The sequence below is a fragment of the Carettochelys insculpta genome, chromosome 29 (assembly GCF_033958435.1).
Source record: "Carettochelys insculpta isolate YL-2023 chromosome 29, ASM3395843v1, whole genome shotgun sequence".
Classification (NCBI taxonomy): domain Eukaryota; kingdom Metazoa; phylum Chordata; order Testudines; family Carettochelyidae; genus Carettochelys; species Carettochelys insculpta.
Genome location: NC_134165.1, coordinates 12826754 through 12850012, shown reverse-complemented (window position 1 = coordinate 12850012; position 23259 = coordinate 12826754). Strand labels below are relative to the sequence as shown.

The following is a 23259-nucleotide window of genomic DNA, read 5'->3' as shown; positions in this document are numbered from 1 at the left end:
GAAAACATGTATTTTTTTTTCCCTCAGACAATCTTGCTTTTTTGGAGTGGAAATATGAATACAGGTTGAACCTCTCTAGTCTGACACCCTCGGCACCTGACCAGTGCTGAACCAGAGAATTTGCTGAACCACAGGAGGTCAATGTTGTCTAGCAGCATTATCAACACTTCCACTGCTTACTGGACTCTGAGAAGAAATTTAGGAGTATATAGCATCACAGAACCGCAAGAGACAGGACAGGTGGCTGTAAACAAACTTTATGGGACCGTGGAAAACTTGGCCACACCCATGCATGATAAGCAGACAGCCAGCTAATTAAAATCATCTCAGACTATGGATGTTGCCGGATGAGAGAATACCAGATTAGAGAGGTTCAACCTGTACTGAAAATGTTTTGTCCAAAAAGTGAAATATTTCATTTTTGGCTGAAACACTTTGGTCTTTCTGATGAAAACTGAAAAATATCTGTGGAAAGCAGACACTTTCATTAAAAAAATAATATTCATGGGAAACTTAGTTCGCTGTTAGAAAGGAGTGTTGATGGAAACTTTCCTACTGGTCATAGTGACTAATCCTATTAAAATTAAGGGTTCTACCAACATGCTTAAAGTTGTGACTGTGTGTTTGAAAACGGTGAGCTCCTTTCAGGGCAAGGCCTGAAATTTTAATACAGAGGTTTACTATTCCTGGCATAATTGGTCCCTGCCAGTTGCTACCACAACATCAGTGATTAATAATAATAGAAATGGAGCTCTTCTCTGCTGGGTCTCCACCCTTGGCAGGTTGGCCTCGAGAGCAGCGATGCACTAAATTGGTCCTCAGAAGAGTCTTAACATTTGAATAAAATTCTTCCCAATTTCCTGTGTCATCCAATGAAACTGGATTGCCCGTTTGCTTATTTTGACCTTCCTCCCATTTGCAGAGACTACACCCTCTCCTATCTTTCCCTGAGAACCAGTATTGGATTGTGGACCGCTTTTTTGTGCATCGTCCTTGTGGCAACAGACTCCAGCTCCCTTGTACGCTACATCACGCGATTTACGGAAGAGGCATTCGCTTCTTTGATCTGCATCATCTTCATCTACGAAGCACTAGAGAAACTGATTAAGTTAGGAGAGACCTATCCCATCCACATGCACAGCCAGCTCGACCACCTGACCTTCTACTAGTGAGTTCATCTCGGTTCTTCTCTTTTCTAAAGCTATTCTCATCTACAGGGGGAGGGGACAGATTTGCCAGGCCCCCAGACAATATTGGGGCTGCATGCTTGTGGAAGGGGCGGAGCCTCGGGGAAAGGGTGTGGCCCTGTGAGGAAGGGGCGGGGCTTTGGGCTAGCTTCCCCCCACCCCAGCCCTTCAGCACGACCCAGAGCATGCTGCCAGGGATCTCCCAGACCCTCTTGAATCACCAGCCCCCAGGCAGCTTTCACTGTTGCCTCTTTGCCCGGTCAGCAGGTATGCTCATCAAGCAGGCCACTAAGATACTGATTCAGCAAAACATATGCCTGTGCCATCCCTGTTTAGCAAAGCACTTAAGCACTGGTTTAATTCCCCTTCACTTCAGCAAGATTGTGGCACCTTACTGAGTATTAAGTGGGTTTCAGCAGGTGCTTAGAGGAAGATAGTCTAATGCTGCATTTCTCAGCCTTTTTGAGACCCAGGATCAGCTTGCTCCTCTGTCAGGGAGGTGTTGGGGGCCTGGCACTGATCCAGTGATCAACTGGATAGGTCTCTGGGCTGGGGTTCAGGAGACCCAGCTTCAGTTGCCAGCTACTCCTGAATAGCTCCATGTGTGGACATTCTTTTCCACAATCCAGTTTGGAAGTGGATTAAGAACATTCCGGAACAAGAGTCCAAACATGGTGGTATTCAGGAATAGCTACTCTGCTTTAAAGACACATCCGTTTGTTTGTTTTTTTTCTGGGGTGGCTTTCATCTGTCGACAAGCCTCTGGATCAGGCTTTCTGAGGGACCCTGAGCAGCAACTCACATGATGTGCCTGTAATAATTCATCTCTGTCTCACAGGGGAGTTGTGAGCTTCAGATTCCCCAGTGATTATGAGATGTGATAGTGAAGGCTATAGAAGTGTCCGGAGGACGATTTAAGCACGTGCTGAAGTGATCTGCTTAATAGTGGGTTAATGCAGTGATTAAACTTACTTAACTCCAGCGAACATAACCTGTGAATGATTAAGGGTACAGCAAAGAGATGGGCCACAGAAAAGTGGAAGCTTTTGAAAAGGGAATCCATGAAGACCTGGAAACCAGTGGCATTTTGCTATGTGCTTTGAGAATATTCAAACAGCCTAGTGGTTAGGGCACTGAGCCACTGCTCTCTGCCTCAGTTTCCCCATTGTCGTAGTGCAGGTAATGGTACAAGTTATGCTTTGGAGTTGCTGAGCCCAGTTTTACTCGGAATCCTTTTTGGTTTTGCTCTTAAAGCCTGAACAATGCATCACCTCCCCAGAATAAACGCTGGGTATAATTATTATGCAGAAAGGTTCTGTGGTCACCAAGGAGTTTCCCTCTTTTGATGCTTTAACTCTACAGTGTTTTGTTTGCTCTCAGCTGCAGGTGTGCCGCACCCGACAACCCCAGTAATCAAACCCTGCAGTACTGGAGCGACAGGAAAATTATCCCTTCTGCGATTGAGTGGGCAAACCTCACCGTTAGTGTAAGTGCCTGCAGGCCACCGGACAGCAATTCCGGGCCCGGGGGCAGAAATTAACGGTCCTCCTGCCCTCCTCCGTCAGCCAGGGCCACAAGTCCCACTAGGAGAAGACGTAAGCTCCCGCTCTTCTGCCAGAGGAGCCCACGCCTGTCACACACCAGCTTGGAGGAGCCCCAGAACAGCTTCAGCACACCTTCCTACCCTTCCCTGGACCCAGCCTGCCTGCTCTGGGGAAAAACCCCAGCAGCATCTCTTGATTCAAAGATGCCTCTGATATGCCCCATGCAGGTTATGGGGCCCAGTAACCCCACCCTGGAACCTGCATGGGGCATACCAAAAACATCTTTGAATCAAAAGACACTTGCCCCCAGACTGCCAGCAGAGTTACAGCAGCAGAGGCCAGGTCCCACAGTGACCAGTGCTAGAGTCAATGAACAGAGCAGGTGTGATCCATCCTCTGTTGTCTGCTCCCAGCTTCTGGCGATCAGAAGCGGGGAACACCCAAAGCATGAGGTGGCATCACTGACCCTCTTTGCTCAGAGCTATTGATGGGCCTATCTTCCATGAACTGAGCCAGTTCTTTTTTGAACCCCTTTGTAGTTTTGGCCTTCACAGTATCCCCTGGCAGTGAGTTCCACAGGTTGATGATGAGTCATGTGAAGTCAGAATTCCTTTTGTTTCAAACCTGCTGCCTATTCCCTTCTTCATGCGCCTGAACCTGTCCCCTCACCCCCTTCCTTCAATTCATGTATTTGATTTGTCAGTTTTTATTCCAAATTTTCTGGACCTCTGTACTATGTATCTGGGTCTGGACTGAAAATTCTATAGATCGAAAGAAGTGGGTCTGTCCCACGAAAGCTCATCCCTTCATAAACCATTTTGCTAGTCTTTAAAGTGCTACAGGTCTGCTGGTTTGTTTTGAGACTAACACGACGACCTCTCTGTTACTGTCCCAGTTTGGTGGCCATTGCGCAGGGAGCAGAAATCTCCATTGCTTGGTGTTCCCTGCAGGCTGAGCGCTTGGGTGGCCACCCTGGGGAGATTCGGGTGCCGCCCAGCTCAGCAGCAGAGAGCCCACAGCGGGCAGCATGTATTTCTTTTGGTGGTGCACAGCCACACATGCTTCGGTGCACGTGACAAATATAAATATCTAATTGGAGATATGCATCTCCTGGAACCGGAAGGGACCTCAGGAGGTCATCTAACCCAGCCCCCTAAGCAGGACCAGGCACCCATCCCTGACATCTATTTGTCCCAATCCCTAAATGGCCTCCTCAAGGACTGAGCTCACAATGCAGGGTTTAGCAGGCCCATGCTCAAACCACTGAGCTATCCCTCCCCCTGAAATGAGCCTGCCATCAGGCCTCCTGATGGCAGGGTAAAAGGGGAAGATGCCCTGGAGCCTGATGTTTTAAAGGTGCCTGGAGCTCTGGCCCCGGCCGCTGTTATTTTAGTGGTGGCTGCAGCTCCGGGCCCCTTTGCAGTGCCGGGGCTGCACCGCTCTGCATGTCTGTTTGGGGGGAGGGAGGGCAGACCTGTGGTCCTGGAGGCACTAAGGGTCGAGTGCCCTAAGTCCCACCCCTTGGCCCCGCCCCTTCCAGGGGTGCAGAGCTGGGTCCCCCTCCCACCTTCACTTGGTGGTTGTGGGTGCAGCAGCTGTCCATGGATGGACAAAACTAAAGGGAACACAGCTATTGGGAGTGGGTAGTTTAAACGCATTTTACTGGTAAGGTCTAAGTTCGCACCTATGAGGATTTTACTGTGAGCCAGGTCAGAGCTGGGAAGGGAGGTGGGAGGAGCCTGGCTTGAACAAGTGAATGTGAAGGGTATGTCTGCCTTGGCAAGGCATAATTCATCAGGAGGGATAGCGTCTGCACTGCCAGCCCCAAAAGGAGAGCAATCATGAGCCCCAAATCATGTTTGGCTTAAAAATCACAAGACTTGGCAGCCCCGTGATACAGAGATGCTGCTCAGGAGCTGCGGTTCCTGCAGTTGGTCTGTAGCTCTATAGCCTGCCCTCCCTCTAGCGCTGGTGTGGTAGCAGGGAGTGATTCCTACCTAGCTGGTTCTCTATAGGACTTGGAGCAACGTTGTGACTTTTGGCTTCCCCCAGTTTCCTTGAAGCATGAGGGGACAGTTTGCGGCTGCTGTGTGTGTGAGAGCTCCCTGTCCTTACAGTACTGTACACAGCCTACAGGATGACTACAATCCTAGCCCATATCCTGTGAGCATTTTGTGATGCAAAGCGTTCTTGTGTTGTTTTGGGGATGGGGGTAACTTTGAAATATAGCCACTGTCATTAGAGATCGCATGCAGTTCAGCAAGGCTGTAATGGTTTTCCATTACAGGTCCATGGCTGTTTTTCCATGAGTAAACAGTTAGTGGTCGGCACTAATTATGTCATTAGCGTAATGATTCGGGTAAGTGCCGTGTTACGTGGCCTCTCCATTACCCCAGGTTGATAAGCGGCTTACGGCATAAGCACACCTGTCATTAGGAAGAGGTTGTTGAAACATCGAAGCGGCTCAGAAAAAAAAAATTTCAAAGGAGATTTCTATTGGCAAATAACATTTTGATGCATAAAGCTGTCCTTACCCAGACACAAAGCACGCAGCCGCGTAGGGAGCCTTGAAATCTGGGGCACCAACCTGGGCTCTGGTAGTCCCATTGCCTTTCCTTCTGCCCCCCACAGGCTCAGTGCTGGGGCACCAACAGCCCCAGTTGCCTCCTAAGGCATGAGCACCCAACCTTGCTCAAAGAGGGGCATTCATGGGGCCAGAGGACTCATGGAAGAGGGGACAGCAGGTGACTGGAGACAAGCAATGTCTTAAAAGGGTTGCTTCTCTCTGACAGGTGTGTGCCCGCCTGCTGCCCCTCCAACCCATGCTCCCCTCCTGGCCCTGCTCCTGCATTGCTAACTCTCCCGGACTGGGCACCATTGCAGTAAATGGTGTCCAGTCTGAGAAAGTTGGTAACCCCTTTCCCATAATTTCCCTGCACCCACCCTGTTCCCACTGCAAAACAGTCGCTTGGGGGCAGGGCAAGGGGCAGAAAGTGCCAGTGCTGAGCTGGTCTGAGGATGAAATATAAATGTTGTGCAAAATTATATTTGCAGTGAAATTTCAGTTTGGAGAATAAGTGAAGAACACATTGAGAAGACATTGAAATGCCCCATTTTGGTGGGAGGTGGGTGGGAGGTGTTTCACTTTTTGTTAGTTGTAGTTTTCATTTTGTAAACCACTTTCTTTTGTATTAAAAATAAAATGTTTTGGAGGACTCCACAAATTGTCTTTTTAAAAAGTCTCAATTTGAAAAATATTTTGAAAATTTTGGCCTTTTTTCAGGCTTTGAAACTGTTTTTTTTTTAAATTCCAGTTTTCTTCATGGGACAAAAATGTTTGTTTTCCGATACTCATTAGTCAGCAGATTGGGTTTTGAACATCCAGCCTTACGTCTCATGACAGAAATTGTCAGGAGATAAACACTTGAAATGATGACCCTGAGTGATGACTCTCATCTGTTAAGTGTTTGCAGGATGTAGACCAGGATTCCTTCAAATTCCATCCATGGGCAGAATAAATTCTGTTATGTGCACAAAGGCATATGGGGATGTGCATCACCTCTAGAAACACATGCTGCCGGCTGTGGGTGCTCTGCTAATCAGCTGGGTGGCACCTAAATCTCTCCAGGGCAACCGCCCAAGTGCTCAGCTTAAGGAAACCCTGATGTAGACTTTAAGTAACTAATAGTTTTCTCCTGTCAAGTTCAGAATTAGCTGAGCAGAGGTCTTACTAGATGATCTAACAGCCCTTCTGATCATTCCTACATGTTGCTACCTAATGTATATTAAAGCCACATGCTGTCAGCCAAAGAGGCATTGCAGTCCATGGGAATTTGGCCTATGTAAGAATAGCAGGGTTTATCTCTGAGTTCTGTCTTGAGACTGTGCAGGTACTAAAGCTTTTAAACAGCCCCTTTGTCGAGATGTCACGTCATTGGCTCATCTGTGACGTAGCATCAGCATCACGCATGTTTATGGTGGTGTCTTGATTACCTGTTTCTCTAGGAATGTCAGAAAATGCATGGAGAATTTACTGGACCTGCCTGTGGGCATCATGGCCCCTACACACCAGATGTCCTCTTCTGGTCCTGCATTCTCTTCTTCACCACCTTCATCATGTCTGGCTCACTGAAGATGTTTAAAACCAGCCACTATTTCCCAACAAGAGTAGGTAGTTGGTAACTGCCAATCCTCTTTCTTCAAAGACCAGTATTTCATGGTACCTCTTATTAGTGTATAATGCTATAAATTCCAAGGCAGTGAGGAATTTGGAACTGGTCATAAATTTTGCCACAGTCCCTCCAAGATCTATTGTTCATTAATCTCATGTCCCCATCCTTTACTGTGAGCTGGGTTTCCTAGGAGGACTGCATCACCCATGATGCACCAAGGCCAGGGACTCCTATGATACACTACCTCTCGCTCACTGTGGGAAGAGCTAAGTGCATCTTGGGAAATGCAGTTTGAATTGGGAGCCCAGGTTATAGGGGACAGTGAGAGCTAGAGGCACAGAACTACACCTCCCATGAAGCATCATGGGAGTATTTCCAAGTCGCAATAGTTGGAGTTTTGCTTGAAATAGCTCATCTGACAACCAAAATTATGGCTGGGTAGAAAAAAACCAGATTTTTCAACCAGCTGTCGTGGAAAACTTACCAAATTCTTTATTTACTGAAGCAGATATTATGGCATGATTCTGACACACCAGGATACGTATGTGATATATTTAGAACAATCTTTGTGTAGTGAATGTGAAATCTAGCCAGTACCTACAAAACCCATGACATGCACTCCAAGGAACAATTTGCACTAAGACCAATATTGCTAAATTGAGAATGCAGTAACATGATAACATATTATAACTATATGTTGATTGTGGGTGTTGACATGTTCCTAAAGGGAAGAATCCAGGTATTTTAAAAAATTCTGAAGAGTAGAATCGTGCATTAAAAAGTATGTTGGAATCTGGCTCTTTGCTAAAAATGAACATTACCTCAAACAATAAAAATTGTTAAATATAATTACAATTACATAAATATAAATACAGTTATGTTGCATGGAAGAGGGAAAGAATTTCAGTAGGAAAAACATTTGCCTTTGATTATACTGTCCACTGATTTTTTTGATGACTTGTTGATGCCAAATGCTTCTCTAATTTCTCATACCAGGTACGAGCCATGATAAGTGACTTTGCTGTTTTCTTTACCATCGTCACTATGGTGGTTATTGATTTCTTAATTGGAGTCCCATCACCAAAGCTTCAAGTTCCCAGTGTCTTCAAGGTAATCAAACGGTGTCACATAGATTTGGTTTCACGGAACAATCCAAAATTGTAATGACATTTTAAAATGAATGGTACGTTGTGGAAGGCACCAGGATCAAGCGGATGGCAGACCAGGGGTGTGTCTACACTAGCTGGCTACTTCGAAGTAGCCGGCACAATGTCAAAATAGCACGCGTCGTGTCTACACGTGCCGTGTGCTATTTCGACGTTGAAATCGACGTTAGGTGGCTAGACATCGAAATTGCTATTCGCATCTGAAGGTGGAAATAGCGCCCTACTTTGATGTTGAACGTCGAAGTAGGGCATGTGTGGATGATCTGCGTCCTGCTACATTGAAGTAGCGGGGTCCTCCATGGCCGCCATCAGCTGAGGGGTTGAGAGACACTCTGTCCAGCCCCTGCGGGGCTTTATGGTCACCGCATGCAGCAGCCCTTAGCCCAGAGCTTCTGGCTGCTGCTGCAGCTGGGGGTCCATGCTGAGTGCACAGGGTCTGCAACCGGCTGTCAGCTCTGTGGATCTTGTGCTGTGCAGGCCAAGTGTGTCTGGGAGGGGCCCTTTAAGGGAGCGGCTTGGGGCTTTGCTGGCCCCTTATTTCGACGGGGAGCGCTTGTGCATGTGGACGCTCCACATTTCCTTCCGGGGCGGCTCCTTTCAACGTTCTCCGTCGCTGCTTCGACATTGAAGGTCAGTGGCACCAGCCCTGGAGGACGTGTAGACGATACACATTGAAGTAGCCTATTTCGATGTTCTTATGTCGAAATAGGCTACTTCAACTTAGAGTGCTAGTGTAGATGTAGACCAGAAGTTAGAACTGCAGGGTTATTTTCCCATTTCTGGATGAGGTGTTTGAATTAGTTATTAAAGCAGGAGAAAGAGAGAAACTGGATTTCTGGAAACTTTCCTAGCGGTGGGAAGGAAGTGGGGTGTAGTGGTTATAGCAGAGGTCTGGGAATCAGGACTGCTGGATTATGGTTCCGGCTTTGGGATCTAGAGATTGAAACAGGAAGAATGAGGGGTTGGCAGGTGTAAGCTCTGTATTGATTTTGTCACTAAACTAATGACCTCAGAAAGCCGCTTCAGTTCCAAGGTGGCATTTTCAAAAGCATCCGACTGACTTGGGAAAATACCAGTTTTGGAACAATGGGATTTACTCAAATGAGAACCAAAAAGTAAAACAGTAAAGGGAGGGTGCAAAAAGCAAACAGAAAATCAAAAACAAAACAATTATCATGTCATGGAATGACCAGAATTCTTATAATAGGGCAAACGTCACAGAGAAAAGATGGCCTGGTAAGTAGGTTGGTAGCCTGGGGTTTGAAAGACACAAACTCAATTCTTCTTTCTACCACAGACTTGATAACCTTAGAACCTGAGATAAAAAAGCAGGTTGAAATGTTCAGAAGTACCTAACTGACTTAGTTCTGGTCTACAGTAGGGAACAAAGTTGATCCTAGATATGCAATTCTAGCTACACTATTAGTATAGCTAGAATCAGCGTATCAGAATCGACTTTCTGCCCTTGTTTTGATCGGGGTTGTTCGGGCTATACTTGGAGTACCAAGGTTGACAGCCGAGCCCAGAGAGATCAATTTTGCTGTGTGTTCACACATGCAGCAAAATCGAACTCCGAAAGGTCGATTGTGGCACATCCAATGTGGGCAAGTATAGACAGTATATTTATGTTTTTAGAAGTGACTTAGGCACCGAAGGCTTGCTCATTAAAGATATGTAGGTACTTAACTTGCATGAAAATCAAGGAGTGTAAGGCATACCTTTGAGGATCGGAGCCTTAAGAGCCCAAATAAATGGGAGTTCAATTCTCAAAGGCATAAATTAAATTGAAAAAAATGAAATGTGGGCATTAGCGTTCCCTCTAAGCTGAGCACTTGGGTGGCCACCCAAGAGAGATTCAAATGCCACACAGCTGATTACGAGAGCACCTGCTCCTCCCACAGCCAGCATGTGTTTCTGTGAGTGGTGCACATATGCACATGCCTGGGTGCACATAACAAAATTTATCCCGCACTTGGATGGAAAAAAATTAGAGGGCACCCTGGACATGGGCGTCTAAATCTCTTAAGAACTTGTAAAATGTTCTCAGTAGTCACATGTTCCATGTCTGTCAGATGATGACAGTAGTTTGCAGGGCGTTGGGAGATTAAATACATTCAAGACTGGAATTCTGTGGCACCTTACAGACTAACAGATATTTTGGAGCATAAGCTTTCGTGGGCATAGGTCACAAAAGCTTATGCCCCCAAAATTATCTGTTAGTCTATAAATGCCACCGGACTTCTTGTGGTTTTGAAGATACAGACTATATCGGCTACCCCTCTCATTCATGACGGAGGTACCATGGTACTGTGGAGATGGAGGCTGAATAAATACACGAGAATAGATGGTGCAGTTTCTGCCACAAATAGCTTTTATTGTGCTGTGTGTGGGTTTTGCCATAGCCGACAAGAGATGACCGTGGATGGATTATTAGCCCGATAGGACCCAATCCCTGGTGGACAGTGCTAGCTGCTCTTATCCCAGCTCTCCTCTGCACCATCTTGATATTCATGGACCAGCAAATCACTGCTGTTATCATCAACAGGAAGGAGCACAAACTAAAGGTAACTGTGTTTTAGAACAAAAAGGCCGTCCAGTAGCACTTTAAAGGCGAACAAAATAATTCATTAGGTGATGAGCTTTCGTGGGACAGACCCACTTCTTCAGCCCATAGCCAGACCAGATCAGACTCAATATTTAAGGCACAGAGACCCAAAAATAGTAAGGTTGACAAATCAGAAAAATATTATCAAAGTGAGCAAATCAGAGAGCAGAGGGGCAGAAGCGGGGTGGGGGGGAGGAGTCAAGAATTAGATAAAGCCAAGTATGCGTAAGAGCCCATACAATGACCTAGAAAATTCCCATCCCGGTTCAAACCATGTGTTAATGTGTCGAATTTGAATATAAAAGAGAGTTCAGCAGCCTCTCTTTCCAAAGTGTTGTGAAAATTCCTCTTCAGTAAGACGCAAACTTTCAGGTCATTAACAGAATAGGCCCCTCCATTAAAGTGCAGACTGACAGGTTTGTGAATCAGGAGTGTTTTTAGGAGTGGATGAAGGGACTGGATTATCCATTATGCTGTGCCTTAAGTCATTTATTCCTTTGCTAAGTGAGTGTGACACGCTTGCACATCAGCTTAGCTCTCACTTTGCAAAGCCCTCATTTAAGCACGTGCTTAATTTTAAGCATGTGCTTAATTGCTGTCCTAAATAAGAACACTTTCCCAAATGAGGTTCTGAATCGCTACACACGGAGCTGAGCAACAGAGAATTTGGCTAGTAATCTTCCTAAAAATTAAATTAGCCTAAATCCAAAATATTGAGGAGAGGGTTTTATTACCCCCTGCGGCCAGGGGACTGATTAGTGTCCACACCATTAAGTAACTTACACTATAGCTTCCTCTTAGTTGCTTAAATATAAAGTGGGTGGAAAGTTTTTTGATGAAAAATTGCTTTCTGATTAAATGGAAAATTCTACCAATTTGGAGAGGAGGGTGGTGATAATGTCTAGGTTTTCATTTAAAAAAATCCACATCCCTATTTATTTACTTACTAACTAAATTTTTAAGGGGGGTTGGTGATAATTTCCTGATTTTCATTTTAAAAATTTCAAAATGCCATTTATCTATTTACTTGCAGATGTACCCAGCATTGTTTGGGTCTTTAACTGAAGTAGATTTTTTGACAATGTTTTGGGAAAAACCTAAAAACACTTGAACATTTTTTCATTTTTTTGTTTTTCTTTCCAAGAAAATTGAAATATTTTCTCTCCAAATTCCACTTAAGTTCATTTCTGCATGACTAGATAATTGTAGATTTGAAGGATGCTAGTTTTCCGTGGTACTTTATTAAAGCATAAAAACTTCTTGCTGCAATATTTCTGGATAAAAGTATGAATTTTCTTGTTTCTGAAAGAGTTCTTATGACCACAAATAACTTAGCAATTCTTTATTCCTTGTCTGAATTTTGGTATTGGTATTGAATACCATGTAGAGATGTGGTCACTTTGTCTCAAAAAAGATATCTTGGTGTTGGAAAAGGTTCAGAAAACAGCAACAAAAATGATGAGGGATTTGGAATGGGAGGCATATGAAGATCGTTTAAAAAGACTGGGATTTTTCAGTTTAGAAAAGCGGAGATAGATGTGGGATATGATAGAGGTGTACAGGTATGGAGAAAGTGAATAAGGACAACTTATATACATGTTCCCATAACATAAGAACTAGTTGTCACCAAATGAAATTAATAGGTTGCAGGTTTAAAACAAAGAAAAGGAAGCTCTTCTTTCCACAGTGTACAGTCAGCCCGTGGAACTCCTCGCTAGAGGATGTTATAAAGACCAGGACTTGAACAGGGTTCAAAAAAGAACTAGGTGAATTCATGGAGGACAGGTCCATCAATGGCTCTTAGCCAGGGTGGGTAGGGATGGTGTCCCTAGCTTCTGAGGCTGGAAGTGGATGACAAGAGAGGGATCACTTGATGAGTCTTTGTTCTGTTCACTCCCTCTGGGAGCATCTGGCATTGGCCTCTGTCAGAAGACAGGATCCTGGGCTAGATGGACCTGTGGTCTGACCCAGTATGGCCGTTCTCATATTCTTATTTTTTTCATGACATTTAATTAAAAATGTTCATTGTACATCAGGTTTTAATTTGTATGCTCTAGCTCAGCTTCAAGATACAGGCTTGTTGCAGAAATAACTGAATGAAATTCTGTGCGTTATGCAGGAGATTAGACTAGCTAATCACAGTAATCACTTCTAGCCTTAATATGTATGGGCGAAATCCTGGATCTCTGGAAGTCAATGCCAAAAGGGAACTAGGATTTCAACGCATAAGTCTGTTTTCAAAAATCATCCATTTGGTTCAAGTGTGTGTCTTGTCTCACTGGATTCTGTCTTCCTGCAGAAAGGATGTGGCTACCACCTGGACCTTCTGATGGTAGCCATAATGCTGGGAGTGTGCTCTGTGATGGGGCTGCCCTGGTTTGTTGCTGCAACTGTTCTATCCATCACCCACGTGAACAGCCTTAAACTAGAGTCTGGCTGCTCAGCTCCAGGAGAACAACCGAAATTTCTGGGAATACGAGAGCAAAGAGTCACAGGCCTCATGATCTTTGTGCTTATGGGCTGTTCTGTCTTCATGACGGCTATGTTAAAGGTAATAGAACATAAAGCGTCGAGAGTTCATCAGGGCATGGATAAGTATCATCTTTGTGATTGCACTGTGGAACTCCCTGCCACATGATGTTTCTTTGATCAAGAACTTAGTAACATTCAAAGAGGGATGCCAATTTATGTGGATAGCAATTAATATGCAGTTATAACATATAATGCAGGAGAAAAGAGAATCTTGTGTTGCAGTCTTTGAGGCAAGATCTTCCTAGAAGGGCCGTTTATCCCACATGTGCCTTTTGCTGGTGTTCTTGCCCTTTCTCTGATGCATCTGGGACTGACTAGATGGATCCCAGGTCCCATGTTTCCTGTAATCTGTACGCTTCTGTGGCTACTCGGGGAGATTCAGGTGCCACCCGGCTGATTAGCAAAGTGCTCACAGCCACCCACAGCCAGCAGGATGTGTTTCTATGGTGGTGCACATCTGTGGGTGCCTCAATGCACATAATAAAATTTATTCTACATGTGGTTGGAAGACATTAACGGGAACATTGCTCAGGCTCCCCGTAGACTTGAAGCTGCTAGCCTGAGTTAAAAGCTAAGTGGCTGTGTCTTTACTGCTGTTGTTACCTGCATGAGCTAACCTGAATTACGACTGCACTTAAAGAGGTTTAATGGATAAAGTGGCAGACCTGTACATCCAGATTGTCCAGACTGGTCCTCTGATTGTATTTGTATATTTCCATGCAAGTGGTTTTCATGCCCACTCCACATGGGTGTGTGATTTTGCACACAAAAGCCATGTGGGTCTGCCGCTGGGGTTTGCCCACAGGTGTTTGTCCATTTGCATGGGCCGATGAAGATGCGTGTGTGGACAAACTGTGGAACCCAGAATGCCACAAAGGTTAAAGCCTGCCTGGATGGGTTCCCCTCTGTGAAACTGCTTAAAAGTGAAGAAAGACAGGGAGGTAGAATCCGAACTCAGGTCATGTCTTCCAGACCGTCAGCCTGGTGCACAGGAGTATGTACTCCAAACAGGCTCTTGGAAAGTGGGGGCACCAGAGGTATCTACCCTGGGGCCCAGTTATTCTGAGGCAGAGCTGGAGCATGGAAAACGTGAGCCTTAATGACAGGAAAGTCTTAGGGAAAGGGCTGATCTGTACTGTACAAGGTTGTATCTTTAATACACACATTCTGTTTGCAGTTCATCCCAATGCCTGTTCTTTACGGCGTGTTCCTTTACATGGGTGTTTCGTCTCTCAGAGGAATTCAGGTATGTCATTTTGAAGTGGCTTGTCATATACTAGATTGCATGGAAATGCCAGGAGCACTGGACCAGGATTGAAAAGACTTGTTTTATTTCTGCCTCTGGCGCAGGCCTTTTGGGCAAGTCATTTCCTGCCCAGTGCCTCTGTTTCCCCACCTGTGAATGGGGCTGATGAGACCACCCTTGTAAAATCTTCTGAGATCTGCTGATGCAAAGTGCTGTATAAGAGTGATGTGGTACTGTTATTATTCCTCATGCTAAAGGACCTGGTCTGTTAACTTACAGGCAGTAGTACAGGGGTCTTGAGCTTATGGTGTATATGCTGCAGAATATTTGCAGGGGGACCTGGTGACCCAGGGACCATGCACATTTCCTAAGCCCTGCCCCTCACTGCTAGCACACTGCCCTCTACAGTCATTACACCCCATCCACCAAGGGATGTGGCCTCAGGGATTACTGGGGGCGGGAAGTGGGGCTGGTGCTGAGTGGCAGGAGCAGTCAGGCTCCCCCCACCTTCTTTGCACTGTCAGGAGTGGCAAGAAAGTGGAAAGAGTGCACACATCAAGTGCAATGGGGTTAGAGGACGGGGTGGTCGCAGGAAGAGGCAGGGCTGGGAGGACAGGGATAGGCCCCCAGGACAGATTGTGAGTATACTCTGGCCTGCAGGTGGGCCATGAGTTTGAGACCAGTGTTCCCTATCATTTGAGTGCTTGGGTGGCTGCCCAGGAGAGATTCAGGCGCCGCCCAGGTGGTTAGTAGAGCATCCACAGCCGGTAGCAGGCGTTTCTGTTGGCGGTGCATGTGCCGCAGATTCTATTGGTGGTGTATGTCTGTGTATGCCTTGATGCACATAGTTCTTCCTGTGGATGGAAAAAACTTATAGGTAACCCTACAAGTGCAGATTGACATTTATAAGTACAGAGGACCAAAAAGAAAAAAAGAAAAAGTCCTTTGTACTGTCAGTCTGTGTTGGAAATGAGATTGATCTGAAGAAGTGGGTCTGTCCCATGGAAGCTCATCGCCGAATAAATCATTTTGTTAGTCTTTAAAGTGCTCCATTTCTGCTGCTTGGTTTTGTTGGAGTACAGACTAGCACAGCGACCTCTCGGGTACTGTAAGTAACCCTGTTTGAGACCCCTGCAGTAGTAGAATCACAAACCTCTGCACACAGTCTAGCCACTGTGAAAGGATGGGGGAGACAAATACTCATACTAGTTTGCATATGGTAATTTCCAACATCCTACTAGATTTGTTATCTGCAAGGAGACTCTTCTACTTCAGCTAATAAGTGCAAATCTTGGTCAGCCTGTGAAATCTCACGCACTTGGAACTTCTTTGCATGGTCTTTCCAGTTCTTTGATCGCCTGAAGCTCTTTGGCATGCCCGCCAAACACCAGCCCGACTTTATCTACTTACGACACGTCCCCTTGCGAAAAGTCCACCTCTTCACCGCGATCCAGCTGACGTGCCTCGTTTTGCTCTGGGCCATCAAAGTGTCCCCTGCGGCGATCGTCTTTCCCATGATGGTAAGATTCTTGTTCCTCACTAGCTGGATGGGTTATATTGCTAAGGCACCAATCATCTGACTGCTGTAGGGTGTGATTGGTGGTTTTGTTGGGTCTTGTTCAGTCTCATTTCCTCCATGGCCTCCAAAGCCAAAGTAAAATGAGTGTGAATATAATTATCTATTCAGGCTCCTTCGCCTGGGGCAAACGAGAAGAGAGCCCTAAAGGTCTCGTCGGTATCCCTTACTCACATGAGCAGACCCATTGAAGCCTGCCATCCTGAATGAGCAGGAGCCAGTGGCACAGAAACAATTTTTGGAGCTGGGGTGGTGAGCTGCACCCACTCTTACCTCTGTCTGTGCCCCTCACTGCCCCTTGGAGCCGGCACCGGCAGGAGGACCCCACATGTGGGGCTGCTGGCCAGGACTCCGGGCCCAGTGGTTGGGTGGGACTCTGCATGCGAGACCTGGTGCTGAAGGCAACATCTGAACAGGACTCAGGGCTGGACACCAAGAATTATCACATGGGAACATAAGCTGAGTGGGACCCAGGGCTGGAAGCAGAGTCCCCAGATAATAGCAGGCCAGGTAGCTAGGCCCCTGTGTGATGTGATGGTGGCTGGGAACCTGAACAACAGGGGCATGTGGCCAGGATACCCAAATCCTGGGGTGTTAGAGCACGCCCCCCCCACACCCCTGCTTCTCAGGCCTATTGCTGGGGCAGCAATTATGTTACACTCACTGGGTTAAATCTGGACTGGTATTGGGCCTGATTCTGTGGCCATGTCCAAATTAGATAAAGAGATGTCTTTTTAACAGCTGTGAACTGACCCCCGTTAAAATCCCTGGGTGGACGAAGCAGTTGTGGTTAGCCCATTGAGGAGTCAACCAGCTAACGCCTACTAAAACGATAGCTTGTCTTGTATTCATTAGGATTTTACCACCCTGATAAAGCTCCTTCTCTGCCTTGATGGGTCCCGTGCTTTCAGGCGGGCTGCTCACCTCAGAGACACACAACAGTCCTCTCTTTAGAGACTTTCCCTGGGGCATAAAGTTGCTGTTTATTTAGCCACCCATATCATTGGCCAGCATGGGGAAAAGAGAAGAGATCAAACCCCAGAGTCTCTGCTGCCCTTCCAAGTGATTTGGGGCAGGACAGAGCCTTTTTGGGAAGGAGAGAGGGAGGGATAGCTCAGTGGTTTGAGCATTGGCTTGCTAAACAGGGTTGTGAGCTGTATCTGCCCTAATTGATTCTGGCACGTTCCTGCTTCTTCTGGATTAGCCCTTTTTAGCTTACCTTGGAAAAAGAAATGTTTAATTTGGGGTAAATATACTTTCCTTCTACCCCTGTTTTGCAGCCATCTGGCCTGACTCTGTCACACCACATTTCAAACACGCACCTTTTCCTAATGAAGACAAGGCTCCTGTGCCTCACCTGGGCACAGTAAAGGGGTCTCACTGCAAGTGAGTGTGACAGTGTGATGTCACAAAAGACCCTGTGGGCTATTCCCAAGTGTGCTGATCATGCCATTGACACCCACCTTCTTGCTCTCTGGGGCTCCCCACCATTCTGCCCTCTTGGTCCAGATCCTGTGGTCTGCCCCAGCCTGAGAGTTGAGGTTCCCACCCCATTGCAGAGCAATGCAAATGCTGATTTACTTCAGCGCTAAGAGGGTGAAGTTCAAGAGCGCAGCATGCAGGAAACCAACCCCCCAAAGGGATCAATACCTCAAATGATCCCATCTCTATCTGTGCAAAAGATTTTCATAAAAAGGGGTCATCCAGTAAGCCCCCTTTATCAGTGAAAGAGAGATGTACCCTAGCCAGGTATTGATTACTTACACTGGACTTGATTATAAACAAAAGAGATTTTGTTAAGCAAAACCAGTAGGATTTAAGTAGTTATAAGTAAAAACAGATGGATCAAAGTGAATGACGAATTAAAATAAAAGGAAAACACATAGCTAATTCTATTCCACTAAGAATCTACTTACATGTAAGTTCTTACCCCAAACAGCTGTTCTTATGTGAGGTGAAAGCTTCAAGTCAGAAAGGATTTTATTCTGACTTGAGTCTCCAGTTCTTCCCCACCTCTGGGTGTGTCAGGCAATTTCCAAGGCAGGATGAAGACAGAATCACTGGTAGCTTACCATTGCTTAAACAGACTTCCCTGGAGGGTGGGAAACCTTTGTTCTACCCAATGCCAGGGAAAAACTCTGGACCAAAATGGCTTTCAGTACCGGGTGATATGGTCACATGTCTTTCTAGCATCAGCCACCTTTTAAACTTACAGGATAAACAAGGCTGTTTACAAGTTTTTAAGCTGATCACCCAGTCGTTTCAGTTATGGGATTATTAGTGATGGCCTTCATTAGCACATTTAGTACAATAAACAGACATACTCTCCGTATCTAGCTTTACAGACAAGAATGATGCATGCCCAAAAATAGGGTATACAGACTGAGCAGATTATAACATTAAAAATAGTAGGTTACAAGAGGTATTTTGTCCGAAGCATCTCCCAGTTATGCATATTTATATTCACGAGCCAATTTTCAGAAGCCCTGGAGGGGAGGGGTCTGTCACAGTGAGGACGGGGCTCATTGCATTTGCTGGATGTGTTAGAATGTTGATCGGTACGTACTTGAAAAGGAAAGATGTTCTGAATCTGAAAATTCAATTGACATGGCCTAGATGAAAAATTTATACCCGATACAACTCTCAGGTGAACTCTAGTCTGAAAACTGGCTCAGAGGCAACTGTACAAGGCTTGGCTGTTTGGTTATATCTGTCTAGGTCTTGGCTCTGGTCTTTGTCCGGCAAGTCATGGATTTCTGTTTCTCCAAACGGGAGCTCAGCTGGCTTGATGACCTCATGCCAGAAAGCAAGAGGAAAAAACTGGATGATGCCAAAAATAAAGCCAAGGAAGAAGAGGTAACGTTCAATGAGTGTCCAGAGCTAAACAGCACCTATGAACTTATATCACTTCCACTCACCATCATAACCCTTTGTTTAAAGATTGCAATCTGGCTGGAGGACCATAAATAAAAAATAATTTTGTAGTGTATTTGGAAGCAGGAGGATTAGGTCTGGTAAGTTTCAACTGGATCATTTTTCTTTGGAAAATGCAGCTGCATTGAAATTAAAATATTTTGCGGGCTGTTCAGCACACCCGGTGGGCCAGAACTATGCTGTACTGTACCAGTAATACTCTGACTTAAGTGGCTAAAGAAAAGGATAATGTCCATGCTTCACTGGAATCATTGCTCTGGGGCTGGGGAGAAGCAGTTCAGTATGCAGATTGCCCCAGGGTGAGAGGACAACCCCAGCCCTCTCTCACCCTGGCAGCTTGGGGCCGGGTGAGAAGTGCCGCTCCATGGCCTCTGCAGCACCAGCAGGCACAGCCGGAGGAAGGGTGCATGTCGCCGGATGGGACAGATCCAGGTTTGTCCGCCCCCTGTGCTCCCTAGCCAGAGTGAGGAATGCAGCAAAGAGTGCACTTTCTCCTCGTTCCCTGATGAAGGGGAAGAGACGGCAATATTCCCGTATGAATTGTGGGGGGGATGGAGCTTCACCCCCCCACATCCTCCTTTAAGGGTGCCTGGAGACTGTGAGGCTCAAAGCTGGGGCAGTCCTGGTGTACAGGGGGTAGGGGAACATGCCCTCAACCAGCCCATTTCACCAGCCTCATTATTCCGTCTCTTTTCTGTATGAGAAGCAATCTCATTCCAGGCACATCCCATGTCCCTGGCACAACCAAACCCTTGCCTTGCTTTAAGTTACGATAAAGGAGTCTGGGTGCTGAATTCGGTGATACCAACTCTTACCTTTTAGGAGGAGTTCTTGAACAAATGGACAGAAAGACAGACAAATGCTCTAAAATATATAATGGACACACGGACACACACACGCACTCCTGCGCGTACCTTGGTTCTTATACTACACACATCACTGTAATATCTCAATGGCATCCAGTAGTACCTTAAATGATGTGGCTACCATCTGGTCATGTGTGGTTCATTCTTTCATCCCGTGTGATCCATGGAGTGTCTTATTCGGGTAGGATCTTTTTAACAGACATGTCGCTATTTATTTACGTCAGGGAAGGCAAGGTCAAAACCACACTTGCACTTGGAGTGGAAGATCCAACATCTTTTGCTCCCATGGTTCTGCTTGATCTGCCCTGCAGAATTAACTGAGTGAGATGCCCCTTAGTTCCTTCCACAACAGAGCAAGGACGTGTGGTTTTTAATCTTTTAAACAGGAGTCTCAGAAGATGATAGAAGCCGCTGAAGCAGAGGTAATTCAGTTACCGTTGGGAAAAACAAAATATTTGGCTGTTCCAGGACGAAATAACAATACCAGGTACAACCCACTAAGAAAATCCCCCAGAATTAATGTTTTTATTGTCTCATTCTTTGTGCTGCTTGCATCTTCGTGGATTTGCTGTTGATCCATCAGTCCTGGCTTTTCTATTCATTAGTGTTCTGGGCTGGTGTTCTCACAGCAGGCTAAGGAAGTTGAATTTCAAAGTGATTGGCCACTTCCTTTGCATGGCCATTTCAAAGTTTTTGGCTAGTGTAGACACGGCCAGTGAGTGAAAAACAACAAGTCCTGTGGCGCCTTATAGACGAACAGATATTTTGGAGCATAAGCTTTCATGGACTTTCTGACGAATCAGGTCTTTACCCATGAAAGCTTATGCTCCAAAATATCTGTTTGCCTATAAGGTGCCACAGGACTTCTTGTTGTTTTTGAAGATACGGACTAGCTTGGCTATCCCTCTGATAATTGTCAATATGTAAAAAGTTTGTGAACGTCCTGCAGTAGACATGTATCACATTACGAATCATTGTGTGTGCGTTGTTCTTAAAACAGGGGTTAAAAAAGTCTGGTTTAACGTTATTTCTTAGGGGCTGTCTCATATTCACGTGCATTGCAGCTCTTAAAATACTGAGTTTTAACCAAATTAAAAAAAAAATGGCTCTCCTTGCTCTTTTGGTTGCTGACCCCTGAGTTCGCGGGAACACTGCTTGGGATTGGTTCCTAAGGTCCAGCAAGACAATTTAAGTCCATGCTTCCTTTTAACCACATGGGAAGTCTTGTTGAATTCAGGCTGTTTAAAGATAAGCATGCGCTTAAGTGCTTTTCTGGACTGGAGCCAAGAGCGATCATGGTGATCAGTACCAATAATATTTCTTTCAGGGATGACCCTTCAGAGATAAACATCTCCGATGAAATGCCTAAGACAACTCTATGGAAAGCGCTCAGCATGAATACAGAGCACCTCTAAATCCAGGGAGAAGAGGTAAAGGAGTGGAAAGATCAGAGCAAATGGAGGCCTGGTCTTCCTTGCTGCAGGGCCATGAGCAGACCAGTGGGATGGGGGTGAGCGGGCATGTGAGACGCACCCAGAGCAAGACTGCAGGGTGTTTGAGACCTGCACTGCTGGAAAGCAAATGCCTTATTCCCTTGAGGAGTAACCAGGCCTGACGATGGCTACAGGGAGGGACAGGCAAATGGAGAAGCTGGCCTGGGGCCCAGCGTTTCAAAGGGCCCTGGAGCTCCAGCCACTGCCCCTGCTGCTTCCGTAGTGGCCGGAGGTCTGGGCCCCTTTGAGATGTGCGGTTCTGAGGGAGGGCAGGGAAGGGCCCAGCACTGTGGTCGGAGCAGTGCTAAGGGCTGGCTGCCCTAGGCCCTGCCCCTTGTGCCTTAGGCATCTCCCTGAGGGGCATGGAGCCCAGCCCCCACTTCCACCTTGCCCTGTTGGCTCCACTGGAAGTAACTGGGGAGGAATGTCAATGAGGTGAACTGTGCTGAAACCCACCCCCTGCCCGTGTTGTTTTCCCACAGGCAAGAATGATTCAGCAATTGAAAGCAGATGCTGCCCTTCCGCTACTAATGACTCTCTCTCTCTCTCTCTCTCTCTCTCTCTCTCGCCATAGCTTTTTCATTTAGGGACCTTGACTTTGGCGGCAGAGGAGGTGAATGGGAAGATGACTCAGGGATGAGCCAAGATGTACCGACACGGGGAGAAAATACTCTTAACCGGAGAAAGGAGACAAATTCACCACTCTCCTCCGGTACTGTTTTCATTCAAGTAACTGGAGTCCCATTAAAGCCATCCAGACATTTTTTCAGTGCTGTTTCATGTGCTTCAGCAGGCGCTGATTCTCGTCAGACCAGCAAGCTGAGGCGCCTATTGCGATCCAGGACAGTCCAGTGTTATTAAGCCTCTCTCTGTGTGTGTGCGTGCGTGTGTTTCCTGTTCTCTTAGTGGTAGAGAGGCTGCTACCGCACGGCCATTGAGCGTTATAGATTTTCCCATTGGGGTTCCTTCGAAAATATAACCTCTGAATGTACAAAATTAATTTTCTGGTCTTCCTGGGCCATCCTCCATTGACTGTTTTTCACCTGTTGGTTATTGGTCTGGTGGGGGCACTCGCTTACGTTTCGGCAGTGATTTCTTGTGTATCACCATAGGCGGCAGCTCCGGGGGTGTTTCTGGCCTGGTGCACTTATGGAAAAAAAAATAATGGATGCTCAGCACCCTCTCAGTTCCTCCTCTCTGTTCCCAGTGCCTCTCACCTGCCAGCAGGTGCCACCAATCAGCTTCTCTCCCTCCCCTGAGCACCTTGACCTTGCAGAGCTGGGTGCTGCCAAATGTAGGGTTGATTGTCAATGGGATTGAGGGTTTCGAGTGCCTAAGTTCCTTTGGACAATGATACCTGAGCTCCTAAATCAGTTAGGCTTTAGGCACATTCTCAAGTCCTGTTGAAGTTCCTGGAACTTGCTGGCAATGAGTCCTGTGTGCTATGGCAGCCCTGGGTGACGCTGATTAAGATCAGGGCTCTTTTGTCCTGGGCACCTTCCCTGAAGTGTAGAAAGAATCCCTGCCTCAAAGAGCTTGCAGACTGTTTGTACTAGTGGTTTGTACTGGCTTTGTTTCTTCTGCAGGCTGAGCTGCATGCGTACAGTGGGACTTTGAAACCCTCCAGTCCCCCTCAGCTCCCTGCTAACCCTCCCCATCCTCCTCTGTTTTAGAGAGTCTCTGCAGCCTCCCTGCTCCATCATACTAGGAGTTTTGTATATCTTCCATGTGCCCCAGACCGGGATTCTCCAGTCACCCCTATGCCAGAGGCTCTGTGCACTGCACCTCCCCACATAACAGGATTCCCCATTTTCCCTGTGTCGTCTCATTTTCCCTCCCTCCCTCCCACTATACCAGGGGCCCCCATTCAACTCCTACGTCTTCTCTTCCCCATGTCGGGGCTCTGCTAATCCCCCATTTCCTTCGGCTCTCCCATGT

At 46.4% G+C, this 23259-nt stretch overlaps 1 protein-coding gene across 2 annotated transcripts in view; it reads left to right on the top strand.

The window, feature by feature from the left end:
* SLC4A8 (solute carrier family 4 member 8) overlaps window positions 1-22203 on the top strand; it is a 70946-nt gene extending 48743 nt beyond the window's left edge. The window contains exons 14-25 of one of the 2 annotated variants that reach the window (XM_074980317.1): window positions 923-1168; window positions 2568-2673; window positions 6737-6898; window positions 7900-8013; window positions 10472-10633; window positions 12974-13225; window positions 14384-14452; window positions 15799-15972; window positions 18747-18884; window positions 20215-20315; window positions 21156-21258; window positions 21896-22203. In XM_074980317.1, the coding sequence (XP_074836418.1) occupies window positions 923-1168; window positions 2568-2673; window positions 6737-6898; window positions 7900-8013; window positions 10472-10633; window positions 12974-13225; window positions 14384-14452; window positions 15799-15972; window positions 18747-18884; window positions 20215-20315; window positions 21156-21243 (1612 nt within the window). In that variant the 3' untranslated portion in view covers window positions 21244-21258; window positions 21896-22203. The remainder of the gene's footprint in view (window positions 1-922; window positions 1169-2567; window positions 2674-6736; window positions 6899-7899; window positions 8014-10471; window positions 10634-12973; window positions 13226-14383; window positions 14453-15798; window positions 15973-18746; window positions 18885-20214; window positions 20316-21155; window positions 21259-21895) is intronic. The other variant, XM_074980316.1, reaches the window with a different exon arrangement.
* Window positions 22204-23259: the final 1056 nt, after the last annotated feature.